We start from the raw sequence: 16,435 nt of genomic DNA on the forward strand, positions 1-16,435 counted from the left end.
AGAGTGGTTGAACCACTTTTATGCTCGCACCAGCATCATGTGATTTATAGTTACCCTATCCCCTCTCCAATGCGGGAGACCTGGGTTCGATTCCTGGGTCGGGAAGATCCCCTGGAGAAGGAAATGGCAATCTACTCCAGCACTCTTGCCTGGAAAATCCCATGGACGGAGGAGCCTGACAGGCTACAGTCCATGGGGTCGCAAAGAGTCAGACACGACTGAGCGACTTCACTTTCACTTTCACATCCGCTCTCCATTTGCTACTGTCAGTCTTTTTTTTTTTTTTTTTTTAATTTCTTTGGCTGTGTCAGGTCTTAGTTGTGGCAGGAGGAATCCTCGTTGGGTCATTCGGGATCTTTCACTGTGGCACACAGACTCTCTAGTTTGGCTCGCAGGCTTAGTTGCCCCTCTGTGTGTGAGATCTTAGTTCCCCAACTGGGGATCAAACCCATGTCCCCTGCATTTCAAGGTAGATTCTTAACCACCAAACCACCAGGGAAGTCCCCTTTATGTATACTTCTAACACTTATCTGGGCTTCCCTGGTGGCTCAGCTGGTAAAGAATCCACCTACAATGTGGGAGGCCTGGGTTCGTTCCCTGGGTTGGGAAAATCCTCTAGAGAAGGGAACAGCTATCCACTCTAGTATTCTGGCCTGGAGAATTCCATAGAGTCTCAAAAAGTCAGACACGACTTTTTGAAAGTAAAAGTGAGCGACTTTCACTTTTACCACTTATCCATCTTTCATTTATTATTCATTTATCCACTTATCCATCATTTACCACCCACACATACACTCAACATCCAACTTCTGTCCATCCATCCTTGCATTCTTGCACTCGACATTTGCTGAGCTCTTGTCTATATAAGGCCTTTGGTCCCTGCTCCCAAGAGGAGCCAGAAAGGTCTGCTGCTTGAAAGGGTGAGTCTGGGTGTCCATCCTCCCTGAGAGTACTCAGCCCTGCTGGGGATTGTTAGCTCTGGGGCCACACCCCAGCCCCCAAGCCCATCATCTCCCCCAAACCTAGGAAGAGTCCGTTCAGTTTGAAGCCCCCGTTTTCTCTGTTGCATACACTCTCCTTCTGCTCTTCTACCCGCCTGGCCCAGTGAATCCTTCCAGAGAGGGGCACACATGGATGGGAAGGAGGGAAAGAGCCAGCTAAGAATCTGCACATCCAAGCACAGAGAATTTCAGTCTATAGAGAAAACCAAGGCCCAGAGAAAAGACAGGACCAGCACATTCCTGCAGCATCCGGTTTAGAACTCAGGTGGTCTTAGCTTTTGGTGACCATAAAACCTTGTGCTTAGTCACTCAGTTGTGTCTGACTCTTTGCGACCCCATGGTCTATAGCCCACCAGGCTTCTCTGTCCATGGGATTCTCCAGGCAAGAATACTGGAGTGGGTAGCCATTCCTTTCTCCAGGGGATCTTCCCGAACCAGGGATGAACCCGGGTCTCCAGCACTGTGGGTGGCTTCTTTACCGTCTGAGCCACCTGGGAAGTCCTGTAATAAAACCCTAAATCCAATCAAATTGGACTCAGTTCTCCTGGGATAATAAAAGAAGCTCATCTGGTTGGGGGCAGGAGGGCATCCTCCTATTCCTCTGGGGCGCTTGGTTCCTTGTGCATCCCCGAGAGGCACATCAGAGCCCTGGGTCTATAAGGGTGGACCTGTCAAGATGCCCTTCTTATAGCTTCATGTTCCCTCCATGTGCTCCCTCTCCATGTCTTCCCCTCCCAGGGTTTGAGTTTTCCCAGGACGGGGCCCAGTCTCCCGCCTGGACCTTGGGGTGGCTGAGGTGTACCTGGCGTGAGCGATGGCCGCCACCCACTCGTCGCAGTCCTTGGCGTCCTCTGTCCTCAGCTCCAAGGCTTTCTGGTTCTCGTGGCTGAAGTTAACCGTGAAATAGTGCTGCCCAAAGAAAAAGAAGACAGCCCTGATTACCAGGGTGATGGGCAGGGAACCAGCAGTGTCTCCTGTCATCCATCTGGCTGCTTTGCAAAACACTCTGCTGCCACATCTGCTAGGCATGCACTCATTATCTATGATCATCTGAATGCCATTCTATTCAGCAGTTTCAAACTCTGATTAAGGCAGGCTTTGTACAATGTAACAGAACCTATGCTTAGGTTATTGTAAGAAGGAAGCAAAACCCACAAAGCCTTCTTTGCCAACAGACTGCACAAAAGCCAGTTTTAAACCACCAGATATGCTGGGAGAAAGGCAGAGGAAACACACCAAGAGAGCATCCCCTCTGGCAACTGGGTACCCTCTCAATGCAGCATTCATTTCATTCACTCCACGAAAATATTCTGTGTATTCTACTATGTCTTGGCCATAGAGCAAGAAACAGACAGACCCTAGCAGAGCTCACCAGAAGCCAGCTCTATGTTGGGAGCTGGTGGCCGACTTAGAGCTGGGTCACACAGGGGGCCTGCTCTCCAAGCTGCCAGGGCAGCAAGGACGCCAACAATAGACACACAAGTGTAATATTCTATGAACGAATGCCTGTAAAGCTGTTAGAATGCCGGAAATCTAGTAAGCCCACATGTTTGATTTCATTAATGCGGTGCAATGATCATTACCCTCATGGAGGTAAGAAAAAAGGGTCCAGGGAAAGTCACCTGCTGATTCAGCCCAGGAAAGGCAGGAGGCCTTCCCAGAGGATGAGGTGTTTGTCCAGGTTTTACTTCAGTCGATGGAAGAACATGGAGGGAGCATGGACATCTAGAGTGCACGACATGTTCCAGGGGTGGGAATATGGCATGCCAGAGCTGAGGCTGGGTGGGAGGAGGGGCCTGCATGGTGGAACTGAGCAGAAGGACCACTCCCAGGTCTCCGGCTTGAGCACCTTAGGAGGGTGGGATGCCAGAGACTGGAGGAGGCATCGGCAGGATAAAGGGCAGGTGTCAGGGAGTCAAGGGTGGGAGTGGACATGCAGACTGTGTGTGCCTGGAGGATCATGTCTTTCTGGCTGCAGACAGGAGTCTAGGGTGCCAGCTTCAGGGTGGAGAGGGAAGCTGGGAGCAGACTCGGTCAGAGAGAAGGTGCACAAGCAACGAATCAGGACCCCACCTGCAGAGGCCACCTGGGTCTGGCCCTGGAGGATAGAGGCTGCGAGGTGCAGAGGGGACCCCCCCAAACCTGCCTGTTCAGAAGATGCCCCGCAGGCCACGATGTGGTCTTGTGTCAAGGAGTGCTGTCTCCCTCCCTCCCTGCCCTGCAGCCCGGGCAGCAGGGAGCAACAGCACAAGGGCATAAACTTATTTTTTTGCTTCCGCTGACATTACTGTCTTTCTGTTCATTGTCATTCTTGGTGGCAGCCAGGGGTGTGTGTGTGTGCATGTGCGTGTGCGCTGCACAGTCAATGTCTCTCACTCGTTTCCTAGGAAACAGATCTGGCTGTAGAATGAAATGTCAGCTGCAGCCACACATTACTGAATTGGGAAGGCTCCGGTGGGCACTCCGCGCTCCCTGGGGAAGAGAGCGGGCGGCACATGCAGCTGCAGGCGACAGCCAGCATGCTGCCCACACCCCAGGGTGGAGAGCTCACACACGCCTGACTTCACTTCACTCTGTATAATATGCTCCAGGTTCGAGATCTGGCTATATGATGAAATGCCGATGGAGGGGGTGGAAGGGGCTGCGGAAGCGGCCTCTGGGAACCCTGTGATCTTGTGTATTCCCAAGTGCACCAAGTGGAACAGGTCTTGTGATCTGTTGACCACAGATGAATGTGAGGTGCAGAAAAGTCAGGCCACTTGCCCAAGGTCCCATAGCTGGAAAGGAAGGGAGCCAGAAAAACACCTTCTCCGGGCACCTACCATCCACTCAGATCTTGGGCTTGATGCTGGGGTGAAGGATGGAAAAGGCAGGGTCCCTACCTGAAGGCACTTCTGGCCAGGGGAGGCTCAGGGTCCTAACTCAGAAACAAGGCCCTCTCAGCTCCACAGGGGCTCAGCAGGGCTGCCGGGTCCCTAGAGAATCCCCAGGGGAACTCAGCACGGTCAGAGCTGGCTGGACTCATCCGTGGCGCTGGCCAATTCCCAGGGCAGGTGTAGTTTCCTTCGCCCCAAAGCCATGCGGGGACCTGGAGCTGCTCGCCCTGGGCAGGAGCCAGCTGGGCTTGGTGGAGGCCCCCAAGTCTGGCTACTCAGAGCTGCAGCAGGTGGTGGGCTTGGCTGAGGCCCCTCCCTCCCAGCAGAAGCTTGTTTCTAGTTGTGGTACATGTACACAGGGGAATATCACTCAGCCATAAAAAGGAACACACAGAAGTCAGTTCTACTGAAGTGAATGAACCTAGAGCCTGTTATACAGAGTGAAGACAGAAAGTGGAAAACAAATATCGTATGTTAATGCATATATATGGGATTTAGAAAGACGGTGCTGATGAACCTCTCTGCAGGTCAGCAGTGGAGACGCACACCTGGAGAACAGACTGTGGACACGAGGAGGGAAAGGAGAGGGTGGGAAATTTTGAGAGAGTAGCACCAGAACATGTGCATCACCATATGCAGAACAGATAGTTGGTGGGAATTTGCTGTATGACGCAGGGAGCTCAACCCAGTGCTCTGTGACAAGCTAGAGGGCTGGGATGGGGTGGGACTGGGAGGGAGGTGCAAGAGGGAGGGGACATGTGTATACCTATGGCTGATTCATGTTGATGTATGGCAGAAACCAACACAATACTGTAAAGCAATTATCCTCCACATAATAATAAATACTTTTAAAGAGAACCTTCTTTCTAACCCGTCTTGCTTCACGGATAAGCAGATGGCTACCTGCCACCCTGTGTACTGTAAGCCCCTGCCACCTCACCTCGGCTGGACAGCTGACCGTGAGAAAGGAAGCTGGGAAGGCCGCCTCCCTTCTCCTCCCCAGCCCCAGCTTGAGTCTGGCCTTCAGAAACATCTGGCTTTGTTTGTTTGTTTTTTTTTTTTAAAACATCTGAAATTTTATTTATTATTGGAATATAATTGCTTTACAATGTTGTGTTAGTTTCTGTTGTACAACAACATGAATCGGCTATCTGTACACATATGTCCCTTCCCTCTTGGGCCTCCCTCCTACCCCGCCCCATCCCACCCCCTAGGTCGTCACAGAGCACAGAGTTGAGTTCCCTGTGCTATGCGGCGGCTTCCCACTAGCTGCCTGTTTTACACATGTAGGGTATACATGTCAGGGCTACTCTCTCAATTCATCGCAACCTGTCCGTCCCTTCCTGTGTCCACAAGCCCATTCTCTGCGTCCGCCTATTTCTGCCCTGCAAATAGCTTCATTAGTACCATTTTTCTAGATTCCACATATATGCGTTAAGATACGATATTTGTTTTTCTCTTCCTGACTTACTTCACTCCATAGGACAGTCTCTAGGAGAGTCCTCTGGCTTTCGACAGCTGCTAATACTCAGTTATCGGTCCCTCAGACCAGAGACAGGGCTCCCAGAGGCCCCTTCCCCAGCTCCTCACACCCCCTCTACCGCGAGCTGCCAGTTCACCCCTCTGTCCATCCCACTACTGTGTGGCCTGGCATCTGTCCCCATTGCTGCTGTTCGAGTTCAGGTCCAGGGACCTTTCTCCCACAAGCATCTTGCATCTCTCTTCCTTAGAGATAGCACCTAGACCCTGAATAACCGACCGGCTAGAATACAGGTGAAGTGGCCCGCTGGCTGGAGGGACGTGCATATGGCCATAACTGCAGGCAAGACCCACTACATCTCCTAGGAAGCTGGCTATGGATACCATGGTGAGCTCTGGAGAATTTGCAGAGCATCTTCAGGGCAGAAACCAAAGGGCCTGCAGTGCTGGCAGCTGGAGGTGGTGGTGGTGCTTGGCTGTAGATAAAGGGGAAATTGGAGGCCCTGGGCATCAGGCCAGGTTCTCAGCACACATTATCACCTCAACCCCAGGTGTGAAATGGATCACCTCCACTTACCGGAGGAAGTGGAGGCAAGCACTGTGGTTTGCCCAAGGTCACCAGCCAGGAAACGGCCCAGCTGAGCCAGGACTGGGGGCTGCCCCAGGCTGGAATGTAAGTGCTTCGGATGACTGGAGCATTCCCTCTGTGATTGTAAACCTCTCCACTGACAGCTGGCCTGTACAACCATGTTGCCTGACTGACTAGTAGAAAGTGTTCACTAAGGGAAAGTAAAACTTCCACCTGGCAATTCTGAGTCATCACCCCACCTGACTTCAGGCAACCAAATAAATGAGATTTTGCTGGACGCTGGACTTGGGAGATGAGGGAAGAGGGACTATACACAGAAACGGAAACAAAGGACAGGGAGAGTGGAGGGAAGCACACAGAGAGACAGAAGGAAAAGCACACAGGGACACAGAGCCTGAGAAAGGAAGTGCAATTGGCTGTGAAAGAACAAAACCCACACGCAGGGAGAGAATGGGTGAGCCAGAGGCTCCAGGAGGATGCTAAGAAAGAAGGCTGTTTTAGATGCTTTGTTGTGTTAGTTGTTCAGTTGTATCCAACTCTTTGTAAGCCCATGGACTGTAGTTTACTACAGGCTCCTCTGTTCATGGGATTCTTCAGGCAAGAATACTGAAGTGGGTTGCCATTCCCTTCTCCAGGGGGATCTTCCCAATCCAGTGATCGAACCTAGGTCTCCTGCATTGTAGGCAGATTCTTTACCATCTGAGCAACCAGAGAAGGCCAGATACTAAACAGTTTATTTATTTGACTGTGCCAAATCTTCCTTATAGCACAACAGTATTTTTTTTTCCAGCTGTGGCATGTGAGATCTAGTTCCCTGAATGAGGGATGGAACTCAGACCCCTTGCATTGGGAGCGTGGAGTCTTAACCACTGGACCACCAAAGCAGTTCCCAAAATAGGTGACTTCTTGGCCTGTATGGGTTGCTGTGGACTTTGGAGCAAAAATGTGATGACTGTCCAGCCCTGAGCCACTTCAGCAGCTCAGGGCAACATCAAAGGAACAACTGCCCATCTCGTGGGTAGATGCACTGCTGCATAGCAAGAAACAGGCTGGTTCCTCCTCAAAGGATGGTCAGGACTGACCTCCCATCCTCTGCTGGTTGCCATCACCCCACTCCACCCCCATCCCTGGATGGCAACGCTTGGGCTGGGCTGCCCACAGGTGTGCACGAGAGACAGGATGCCAGGTTGAGAGTGGCTGGCCTGGTATGCCTGAGCCTGAAGCTCTGCCCTGATGATGGCCCTCAGGATCCAGGGTGAGGCTGTTTCCCATCACTGTATCCTCAATGGGGAGTGGGGCTGACTCTGGCTTGGCTGATCCAAGGAGCTTACCTCTTGGTTCTTGGAGTAGGAAAAATGCCATCTCCCCTTCTCTCTGGTTCTTTGATCTTGTTCTTTTTTTTTTTTTTTCAGCTGCACTATGGCTCAGCGATAAAGAACCTGCCTGCCAATGCCAGAGATGCAGGAGACTCTAGTTCAGTCCCTGGGTTGGGAAAATCCCCTGGAGGAGGAAATGGCAACCCACTCCAGTATTCTTGTCTGGGAAATCCCATGGACAGAGGAGCCTGGGGGGCTATAGTCCATGAGGTCACAAGAGTCAGATATGACTTAGCAACTGAACTATCACGAGGCAGTAGGATCTTAATTCCCTAACCAGGGATGGAGCCCATGCCCTCTACACTGGAGGGCAAAGTCTTAACCACTGGACCACCAAGGAAGTCACCTAATCTTGTTATTTCCATTGTTTTCTGTCTCTTGTCTCCTTTTGAACCTCTGCACCTCTCTGTCCCTTTCTCCCTGTGTCTCTCTTGCTGCCTCTCTCCTCTCTACCCCTCCAAGTCCCTCTGCCCCTTCTCCCAGCCTCTGTCCACATGGCAAGTGAGATCATCTGGCCACAGCTACATCACCAGCTGCAGAAACCAGCCCACATATGGAGCCCCTGTCTTCCCTGAGTTGCTCACGCTCCTCTTGCTCAGGCTGGTGACTGGCTGCTTCCAGGGTTAGGGGCTCCTCTTTCTTTCTCTACCCTGCCCAGGAAGCCCAGACACACATCCTCGGGCCCTGACACACTCTCCCCTCCCTAAACTCCTTTCTGCTTGGTTTGGGTGTTTAGGGACAGACTTTCTTGATGCCAGAGAATTATGACCTGCTATAGGGGTCTGGGCTTAGGCAGAAATGGGGGACCCACTGGCCTGCTTTGGTTCCAGATCTTGGGGTCAAGGCCTTGTTTGGGCCAGCCAAGCTCCCTGGAGCTCTGTAACCACCATAGAGAACCAGAGAGTGCTCCACCGCCAGTGGCCACCTGAGGATCTCACAGGCTTACAGTCCAGAAGGCAGATGGGGTGTCTCTGGGCATTCTGGCTAAATGCTATCAATATCCATATTTTCTAGGGATGACCAGCGACCCTGGTTCTGCTTAGCCTCCCACTTACCTCCTGCCTATCCTAACTGGCTGGGAGGGCTTCTGTACCTCCACAGGATGTAGAACATGGGGAAACCACTGACAGGTGCAATGACCAAACATCCTAGTTGACCTGGGACTATAGATCACAACAAACTGTGGAAAATTCTTCAAGAGATGGGAATACCAGACCACCTTACCAGGCTCCTGAGAAATCTGTATGCAGGTCAAGAAGAAACAGTTAGAACCGGACAGGGAACAACAGACTGGTTCCAAATTGGTACGAGTACGTCAAGGCTGTATATTGTCACCTTGCTTATTTAACTTATATGCAGAGCACATCATGCGAAATGCTGGGCTGGATGAAGCACAAGCTGGAATCAGGATTGCTAGGAGAAATATCAATAACTTCAGATACGCAGATGACACCACTCTTATTGCTGAAAGTGAAGAGGAACTAAAGAGCCTCTTGATGAATTAGGTCTACCTGGTCTAATGTATCATTTAAAGTTTGCGTTTCTTTGTTAATTTTCTCTTTAGTTGATCTGTCCATAGGTGTGAGTGGGGTATTAAAGTCTCCCGCTATTATTGTGTTATTGTTAATTTCCCCTTTCATACTTGTTAGCATTTGTCTTACATATTGCGGTGCTCCTATATATGCGGTGCATATATACTTATAATTGTTATATCTTCTTCTTGGATTGATCCTTTGATCATTATGTAGTGGCCTTCTTTATCTCTTTTCACAGCCTTTGTTTTAAAGTCTATTTTTTCGGATATGAGTATTGCCACTCCTGCTTTCTTTTGATCTCTATTTGTGTGGAATATCTTTTTCCAGCCCTTCACTTTCAGTCTATATGCATCCACTTCACACCAGTCAGAATGTCTGCGATCCAAGAATCTGCAAGCAATAAATGCTGGAGAGGGTGTGGAGAAAAGGGAACCCTCCTACACTGTTGGTGGGAATGCAAACTAGTACAACCACTATGGAAAACAGTGTGGAGATTCCTTAAAAAATTGCAAATAGAACTGCCATATGACCCAGAAATCCCACTGCTGGGCATACACACCAAGGAAACCAGAATTGAAAGAGACACATGTACCCCAATGTTCATCGCAGCACTGTTTATAATAGCCAGGACGTGGAAACAACCGAGATGTCCATCAGCAGATGAATGGATAAGAAAGCTGTGGTACATATACACAATGGAGTATTACTCAGCCATTAAAAAGAATACATTTGAATCAGTTCTGATGAGATGGATGAAACTGGAGCCGATTATACAGAGTGAAGTAAGCCAGAAAGAAAAACACCAATACAGTATACTAACACATATATATGGAATTTAGAAAGATGGCAATGATGACCCTATATGCAAGACAGCAAAAAAGACACAGATGTGTATAGTGGACTTTTGGACTCAGAGGGAGAGGGAGAGGGTGGGATGATTTGGGAGAATGGCATTGAAACATGTATACTACCATGTAAGAATCGAATCGCCAGTCTATGTCTGATGCAGGATACAGCATGCTTGGGGCTGCTGCACGGGGATGACCCAGAGGGATGTTGTGGGGAGGGAGGTGGGAGGGGGGTTCATGTTTGGGATCACATGTACACCCGTGGTGGATTCATGTCAATGTATGGCAAAACCAATACAGTATTGTAAAGTAAAATTAAGTTAAAAAAAAAAAAAAAAGAGCCTCTTGATGAAAGTGAAAGAAGAGAGTTAAGAAATTGGCTTAAAACTCAACATTAAAAAAACTAAGATCATGGCATCTGGTCCCATCACTTCACGGCAAATACAGGGTGAAACAATGGAAACAGTGACAGACTTTACTTTCTTGGGTTCCAAAATCACTGCAGATGGCGATTGCAGCCATGAAATTAAAAGACACTTGCTCTTTGAAAGAAAAGCTATGACCAACCTAGACAGCATACTAAAAAGCAGAGATATTACTTTGCCAACAAAGGTCCGTCTAGTCAAAGCTATGGTTTTTCCAGCAGTCATGTATGGATGTGAGAGTTGGACTATAAAGAAAGCTGAGCACCAAAGAACTGATGCTTTTGAACTGTGGTGTTGGAGAAGACTCTTGAGAATCCCTTGGACTGTATGTAAGGAGATCAAAGTAGTCCATCCTAAAAGAAATTAGTCCTGAATATTCATTGGAAGGACTGATGCCGAGGCTGAAACTCCAATACTTTGGCCACCTGATGAGAAGAACTGACTCATTGGAAAAGACTCTGATGCTGGGAAAGCAGGAGGAGAAGGGGACAACAGAGGATGAGTTGGTTGGATGGCCTCACTGACTCAATGGATATGAATTTGAGCAAGCTCTGGGAGTTGCTGATGGACAGGGAAGTCTGGTGTGCTGCAGTCCATGGGGTCACAGAGAGTTGGACACGACTGAGTGACTGAACTGAACTGAACTGAGGCGCTTCTGCAAGCAGCGGACTCTGGAGCTAAAACCAAGGCAGTCCTGAGCACACCAGGACCTTTGGTCATCCTACAAAAGGTGGGGCAGGTGGAAGTCTCAACAGTGGGGTCCATGCTTGGCTGTGCAGCTCAGAACCAGGGACTCTGGGCAGCCTCCGCCTCTCCCCCTGGCAAGTGGAAAGTGAAAGTGTTAGTTGCTCAGTCACGTCCAACTCTGTGACCCCATGGACTGTAGGCCCGCCAGGTTCCTTTACCCATGGGATTCTCCAGGCAAGAATACTGGACAGGGTTGCCATTCCCTTGTCCAGAGGATCTTCCTGACCCAAGGATTGAACCTGGGTCTCCTGCACTGCAGGCAGATTCCTTACCATCTGAGCCAGCTGGGAAGCTTCCTGGCAAGTGGGCATGACACTGACACCTGCCTTGGTCAACTATGCATGAATGGTCTCAATCATGCAAAATCAAGGTCTCTCCACCTTTAACTCTCTACCTGAGTGATTTCTCATTTGTGAATTCAGCCTATATTTTTTGTCCCCACTGTAAACCCAGACACTGTCCATCTCATGGTAGTAATCAGTGACAAACACGGAAGCCCGCAATGCGTAGTGCTTTCTGCAAGGTGTGGGCACTTCTCACACTCAGGTCTTAAAGGATCTCTTTCCTGCTCCCTCTGGACTGTCAGGTGTGCCAGGCCCTATGCTTCTCCATCAAAGCCGTTATCCTCTTGTAATGACTTTTTATTGTCTTTCCTATCACAGTAAGTCCCCTACATACAAACAAGTCCTGTTCCAAGAGCATGATCATAAGTTCAATTTGTTCACAAGCCAAACAAAATTAGTCTAAGTACCCAACTAACATGATCGGCTACATAGTACTGTACTGTAATAGGTGTAGAATACTTTTCCCACAAGCAATACACAAAAAACAAACACAAAAATTAAAGAAAATAGTTTGAGTCTTAACAATGCAGTACCTTGAAAAGCAGAGTAGTACCAGCTACATCACCACTGCTGTTACGCTTGCTTCCAGACATCCTGGGCTTGCAGAAAAGACACTGCACTACTGTACTCTACATAGTACTGGACAGTAAAGTGCACACAAGCACAACCGTTTGGAGAGGATACACGTATGTGACAAGGTACGCCCGACACGTGAACTAACTCATTGACCGGACATGCGAACACACGTTTACATCTTTGAAAGTTCACAACTTGACAGTTGGTATGTAGGGGACTTGCTGTACAGCACAGAGTCCCGATCTGGGCCTCCCAATAGAGATACCTGAGAACCCAAGCCGACACGGATGCTTGAGCCCTGTTTTTAGGCACATTAAACCAGAACATGGGAGCAGGGAACAGGGAGGGGATAGGCTTCAGGCACCGATATTTTTCAAAGCCCTCCTGTTGGTCCCAGTGAACCCCTAATAGGGAACAGTGTCTGCAGAAGAAGCACCTCTTTCCCCTACTCATCCCCCCACGTTCTCCTGGGGCCCCTCACCCTGGAGCAACCATAGATGCATGCCATCCATCCAGGAATTTTCAGTTATTTGGAACAATGACAGGGAGAGACCAAATTAATGAGCAGTGTGTGTTGAACTCGAAGTACCAACAACAAAGGAGGAGGCAGAACTGCCTCAGAGAGAAGTGGAGATGGGAGAGCATGAAACTAGAGTGGGGGTGGGGGAGGACAGGGCAAAGAGAGATGGTTCTGGTCCAGGCCTTGGAGACCGGGACACAGGTTTGCTCCGTGGGTTCCATTAATTATCACAGTAACCATTCCAAGAGCAGTCCCTTTTGCTTAAGCTGCTTTGAATGGGCTCCTGCTTCTTTCAAACAAATTATTCCTGACCAAGAATGTCCCCAGAGCCTGGCACCGTGTCCCTGCCTGGGTTTGGAATGGTCTGGAATGGCCTTCGTTTGCTGAATGGGTGGCTGAATGCATGTGTCAGCACGGCATGGGAGCCCAGATCACTAATTAATCGATGCACAGCAAACGCCACAAAGCAGGTGGCATTGCATTTACTTCTCAGGTGGGCGAGTTGTCTGGAAGGGTGTGGGCCATGGCTTTCCATTAATGAGGCTCATCTCTCTTTAGGGAGAGGAGGCCCGGTCACTTCATAAAGGCACTGAGCAGTCGTGCAATGAAGGGACTTCTCTTAAATATGTTTAATGATGCATGTTGTTTAAAAATATTTATTTGGCTGCATCAGTTCTTAGTTGTGGCATGCAGGATAGAGTTCCCTGACCAGGGGTTGAAATCCAGGCTCTTGCATTGGAGGTGTAGCGTCTTAGCCACTGGAGTACCAGGGAAGTCCCTGAAGGAACTTCTTCCAGAACTTATCCCACCATGGAACACTTCTCATTTTTTGGAAGATCAACATTCCATGAAACTAGTGTTCCAGGACTCTGGAGCTGTGGCACATGCTAGGCTTTAGAATCACCTGGGTTTAAATTTATTATATATTATTTATCCTTGGTGTCTTCAATATATCTCTTCATTTCTGTGGACCTGTTTTCTCTTTCACAAAAAGGGGAGGATATCACAAATCTCACAGGGCTGTGAAAAACATATGATGCTGTGAAAGCTCCTGGTTCACAGAAGTGCTTGATAATGGTCTTAAAACCACTCGAATCATTTGCCAGGTCCAAGTGATGGGTCTAAACAACCTGTGTGCTCAGTCACTCAGTTATGTCTGACTCTTTCTGACCCCATGGACAGTAGCCCGCCAGGCTCCTCTGTCCATGGGATTTCTCAGGCAAGAATACTGGAGGGGGTTGCCATTTTCTCCTCCAGGGGATCTTCCTGACCTATGGAAGAGTTTTCTGCATTGGCAGGAAGAATTTTTACCACTGAGCCACATGGGAAGCCCCATCAAAAGAACTAGTTAGTGGCCAACTACTAGAAAAACCACACCTTGTGCATACACATGCTGGGCACAAATCATGCCCTCCTAACATTCATGTCTATCAGAATTTGTGACCAAGAACTTATTTGCGAATATGTGTTATGTAAAAAAAAATGGTACAAAGGAACGGATGGACAAAACAGAAGTAGAGTCACAGATGTAGAAAACAAACTTACGGTTACAACAGGGGAAGGTGAGGGAGGGATAAATTGGGGGTTCGGGATTGATATATACTCACTACTCTGTCTAAAATAGATGACTAATGAGAACCTGCTGTATAGCACAGGGAACTCTACTCAATACTCTGTAATGGCCTATATGGGAAAATAATCTCGAAAAGGGGATATATGTGTATGTACGGCTGATTCACTTTGCTGTACATCTGAAACGAACGTAATATTGTAAATCAACTCTACTCCAATAAATTTTTTTTTTAAAAGACCTTATTTGTAGTAGGATCTTTACAGATATAAGCAAGGGAAGATGAAGTCATAACAAGAAGAGGCTTTAATAAAAAGAGAGAAATCTGGACAGACATACAGGGAAGGAAGTCATGTGAAGAGGGGGGCAGAGACTGGAGAGACGACTCTACACATCAAGGACCACCAAGGATTGCTGGCAGCCATCAGGAGCCAGCAGAAGAAAGGAAAGGCTCTTCCTCAGAGACTGCAGAGGGACCATGGCCCCGCAGGCATCTTGGTCTCAGACCTCTAGCCTCTGGAGCTATGAGGGAATACACTGCTGTTGTTGTAAACTAACCCTCTTCAAATAAGCAAGGCATATGCACACATACACACACAAGAGGCATGGGAGAGGCTTAGAAACTGAAGTGTCAGAGTTGTACTAAGATCAAAGGATTACTCTCAATCAGCCATTTGGGGTATTGTTTCCAACACCCTCAGCTCCTGTTTCTTCCTCATTTCTGATACTCAATGGGTCACCAAGTTCTCTGCCTTGGATATCTCTGGAACTGTGCATTCTCCCATCCTTACTGCTGTGCCTGCTTCCAAGGTTCATCTCCCAACTTGTAAACCATTCCCTATGGTCTCCCTGCCCCTGGTCTTATCCCCTCTGATTCATGGTCCTTGATCAGAAACCAGACCTATTGGCCTGTCTGGGCCTCTGCTCGCTATCTCCTCCAAGAGGGAGGTGGGCTGCAGTCAGCGGCAGGATGGAAGCCCTCACTCCTGGTCAGCCCCACCCCTTCCTCTTGGTAGGTCCACTCCAGTGGTCTGGCTAGGTACGGTCAGCTTCTCCCCCACAGGCCCTGGCTCCTCCCTCCTGGTCCATCTTTGGGACCATGGTCCCAGTTGGCCCTGTGCCTCAGTCAGCTCTTTCTGCCTGATGCTGCGGAGGTCCCAGTGCGAACAGAACTGTGTTAGAGTGGACCTGAAGGGGCCTCATCAGCGTGTGTGTGTGTGCGTGTGTGTGTGTGCAGTGCTCTGCTTGAAGACCACCTCTCCTTCAATAAGGGGCCACCCACTCAGGCTCCCCATCATCTGAGGTCCCTTTCCACCTCTCACCATTGAGATCCCAGGGGAAGTCCGTCTGCTCTCTGGCTTTTGCAGAAGAGGTCCTGCTGACTCAGGCCAGGCCCCCTCCAGGCTTGCACACTGCCCTGTCTCACCATGTCTGTGGCACAGTGAATGGCTCTTCAGGCTGCTTCCTCCCTGCCCTGGCTGTACCACCCTTGTGTCTGGGGCATACAGAGGGGTGTCCCTAGGTACAGTGTGTTCCAAATGGTCCTACTCAATAGAAGTACTGGCAGTGACCAGCCCCACTGGTACTCTCACACCAACCCAGAAAGGACCCTGCCCACTCACACCCTCTACCTCACTTGACATGACTGCACTTGGAGGCTGGAAGCCACTTCATGACCTTCTCCCTACCTGCCCTCCCACATACCCTGCTCTAAGTAACCTCATTTCACTGACCTCTGTCTCTGAGTTCTCAAGTCATGGTCCTCCTAGGGCCTGGTTACCACACCAGGAAGATTATATACACAAAGATATATAGATACATGGCCATATATATGCATGTATGTATAATTATACAAAGGGTAACATACTGCAAACACTATTCTACATGTGTTTTTCTGACGATATTGTGGAGATAGTTCTCTATAAGTATATTTACTGTCCTCACCTTTTTTATACCTGCATAGTATTCGACTGTGTGGCTGTGCTGCAGTTTATTTAGCTAATCTTCTCTTGAGGGACTTTTGGATAATTTATAGTCTTTTTTTATTACAAACAGACCTGAAATTAGTAAACACCCTTGTGCATAGGTCATTTCTAACTGGGTTTTTGACAGAAGGTGAAAGACAGACCTATCCAGACTGGAGTTTTTTCCTTCTTTCAGCAAAGCAAAAGTTCCTTCTATGCAGCTGTCAAAAAGGATGAAGACGATCAATACAGAGAACTATCTCCATAATATATTGAAAAAAATGTGTACAATAGTGCTTGCAGTATGTTGCCATTTGTATAATTATACAGACATGCATATATATGGCCATACATCTATATACCTTTGCATATATTTGCATGTATAATCTCTCTGGAAGAATGCATAAGCAACCGGTAACATTAAAATCCTCTGTGGAGGAGAACTTGATTGCCAGGGTTAGCAGTGGGAAGCAGCATTGTCACTGTTTACGTCTTTGTAACTTCTAAATGTCAAGAATATATTACCAATTCTAAAATTTTAAAATAAAAGTCAGTGGCTGTTTGAGAGTGCCTAACCGACCATCC

The 16,435-nt window shown here is 48.6% G+C and overlaps 1 protein-coding gene across 1 annotated transcript in view; it reads right to left on the reverse strand.

The window, feature by feature from the left end:
• The window catches only part of RASGRF1 (Ras protein specific guanine nucleotide releasing factor 1), a 102,493-nt gene that overhangs the window by 75,932 nt on the left and 10,126 nt on the right, over positions 1 to 16,435 (reverse strand). The window contains exon 2 of the mRNA XM_052659823.1: positions 1,804 to 1,910. Within this exon, the coding sequence (XP_052515783.1) occupies positions 1,804 to 1,910 (107 nt within the window). The remainder of the gene's footprint in view (positions 1 to 1,803; positions 1,911 to 16,435) is intronic.

Source organism: Budorcas taxicolor, chromosome 21 (assembly GCF_023091745.1).
Source record: "Budorcas taxicolor isolate Tak-1 chromosome 21, Takin1.1, whole genome shotgun sequence".
Taxonomy (NCBI): domain Eukaryota; kingdom Metazoa; phylum Chordata; class Mammalia; order Artiodactyla; family Bovidae; genus Budorcas; species Budorcas taxicolor.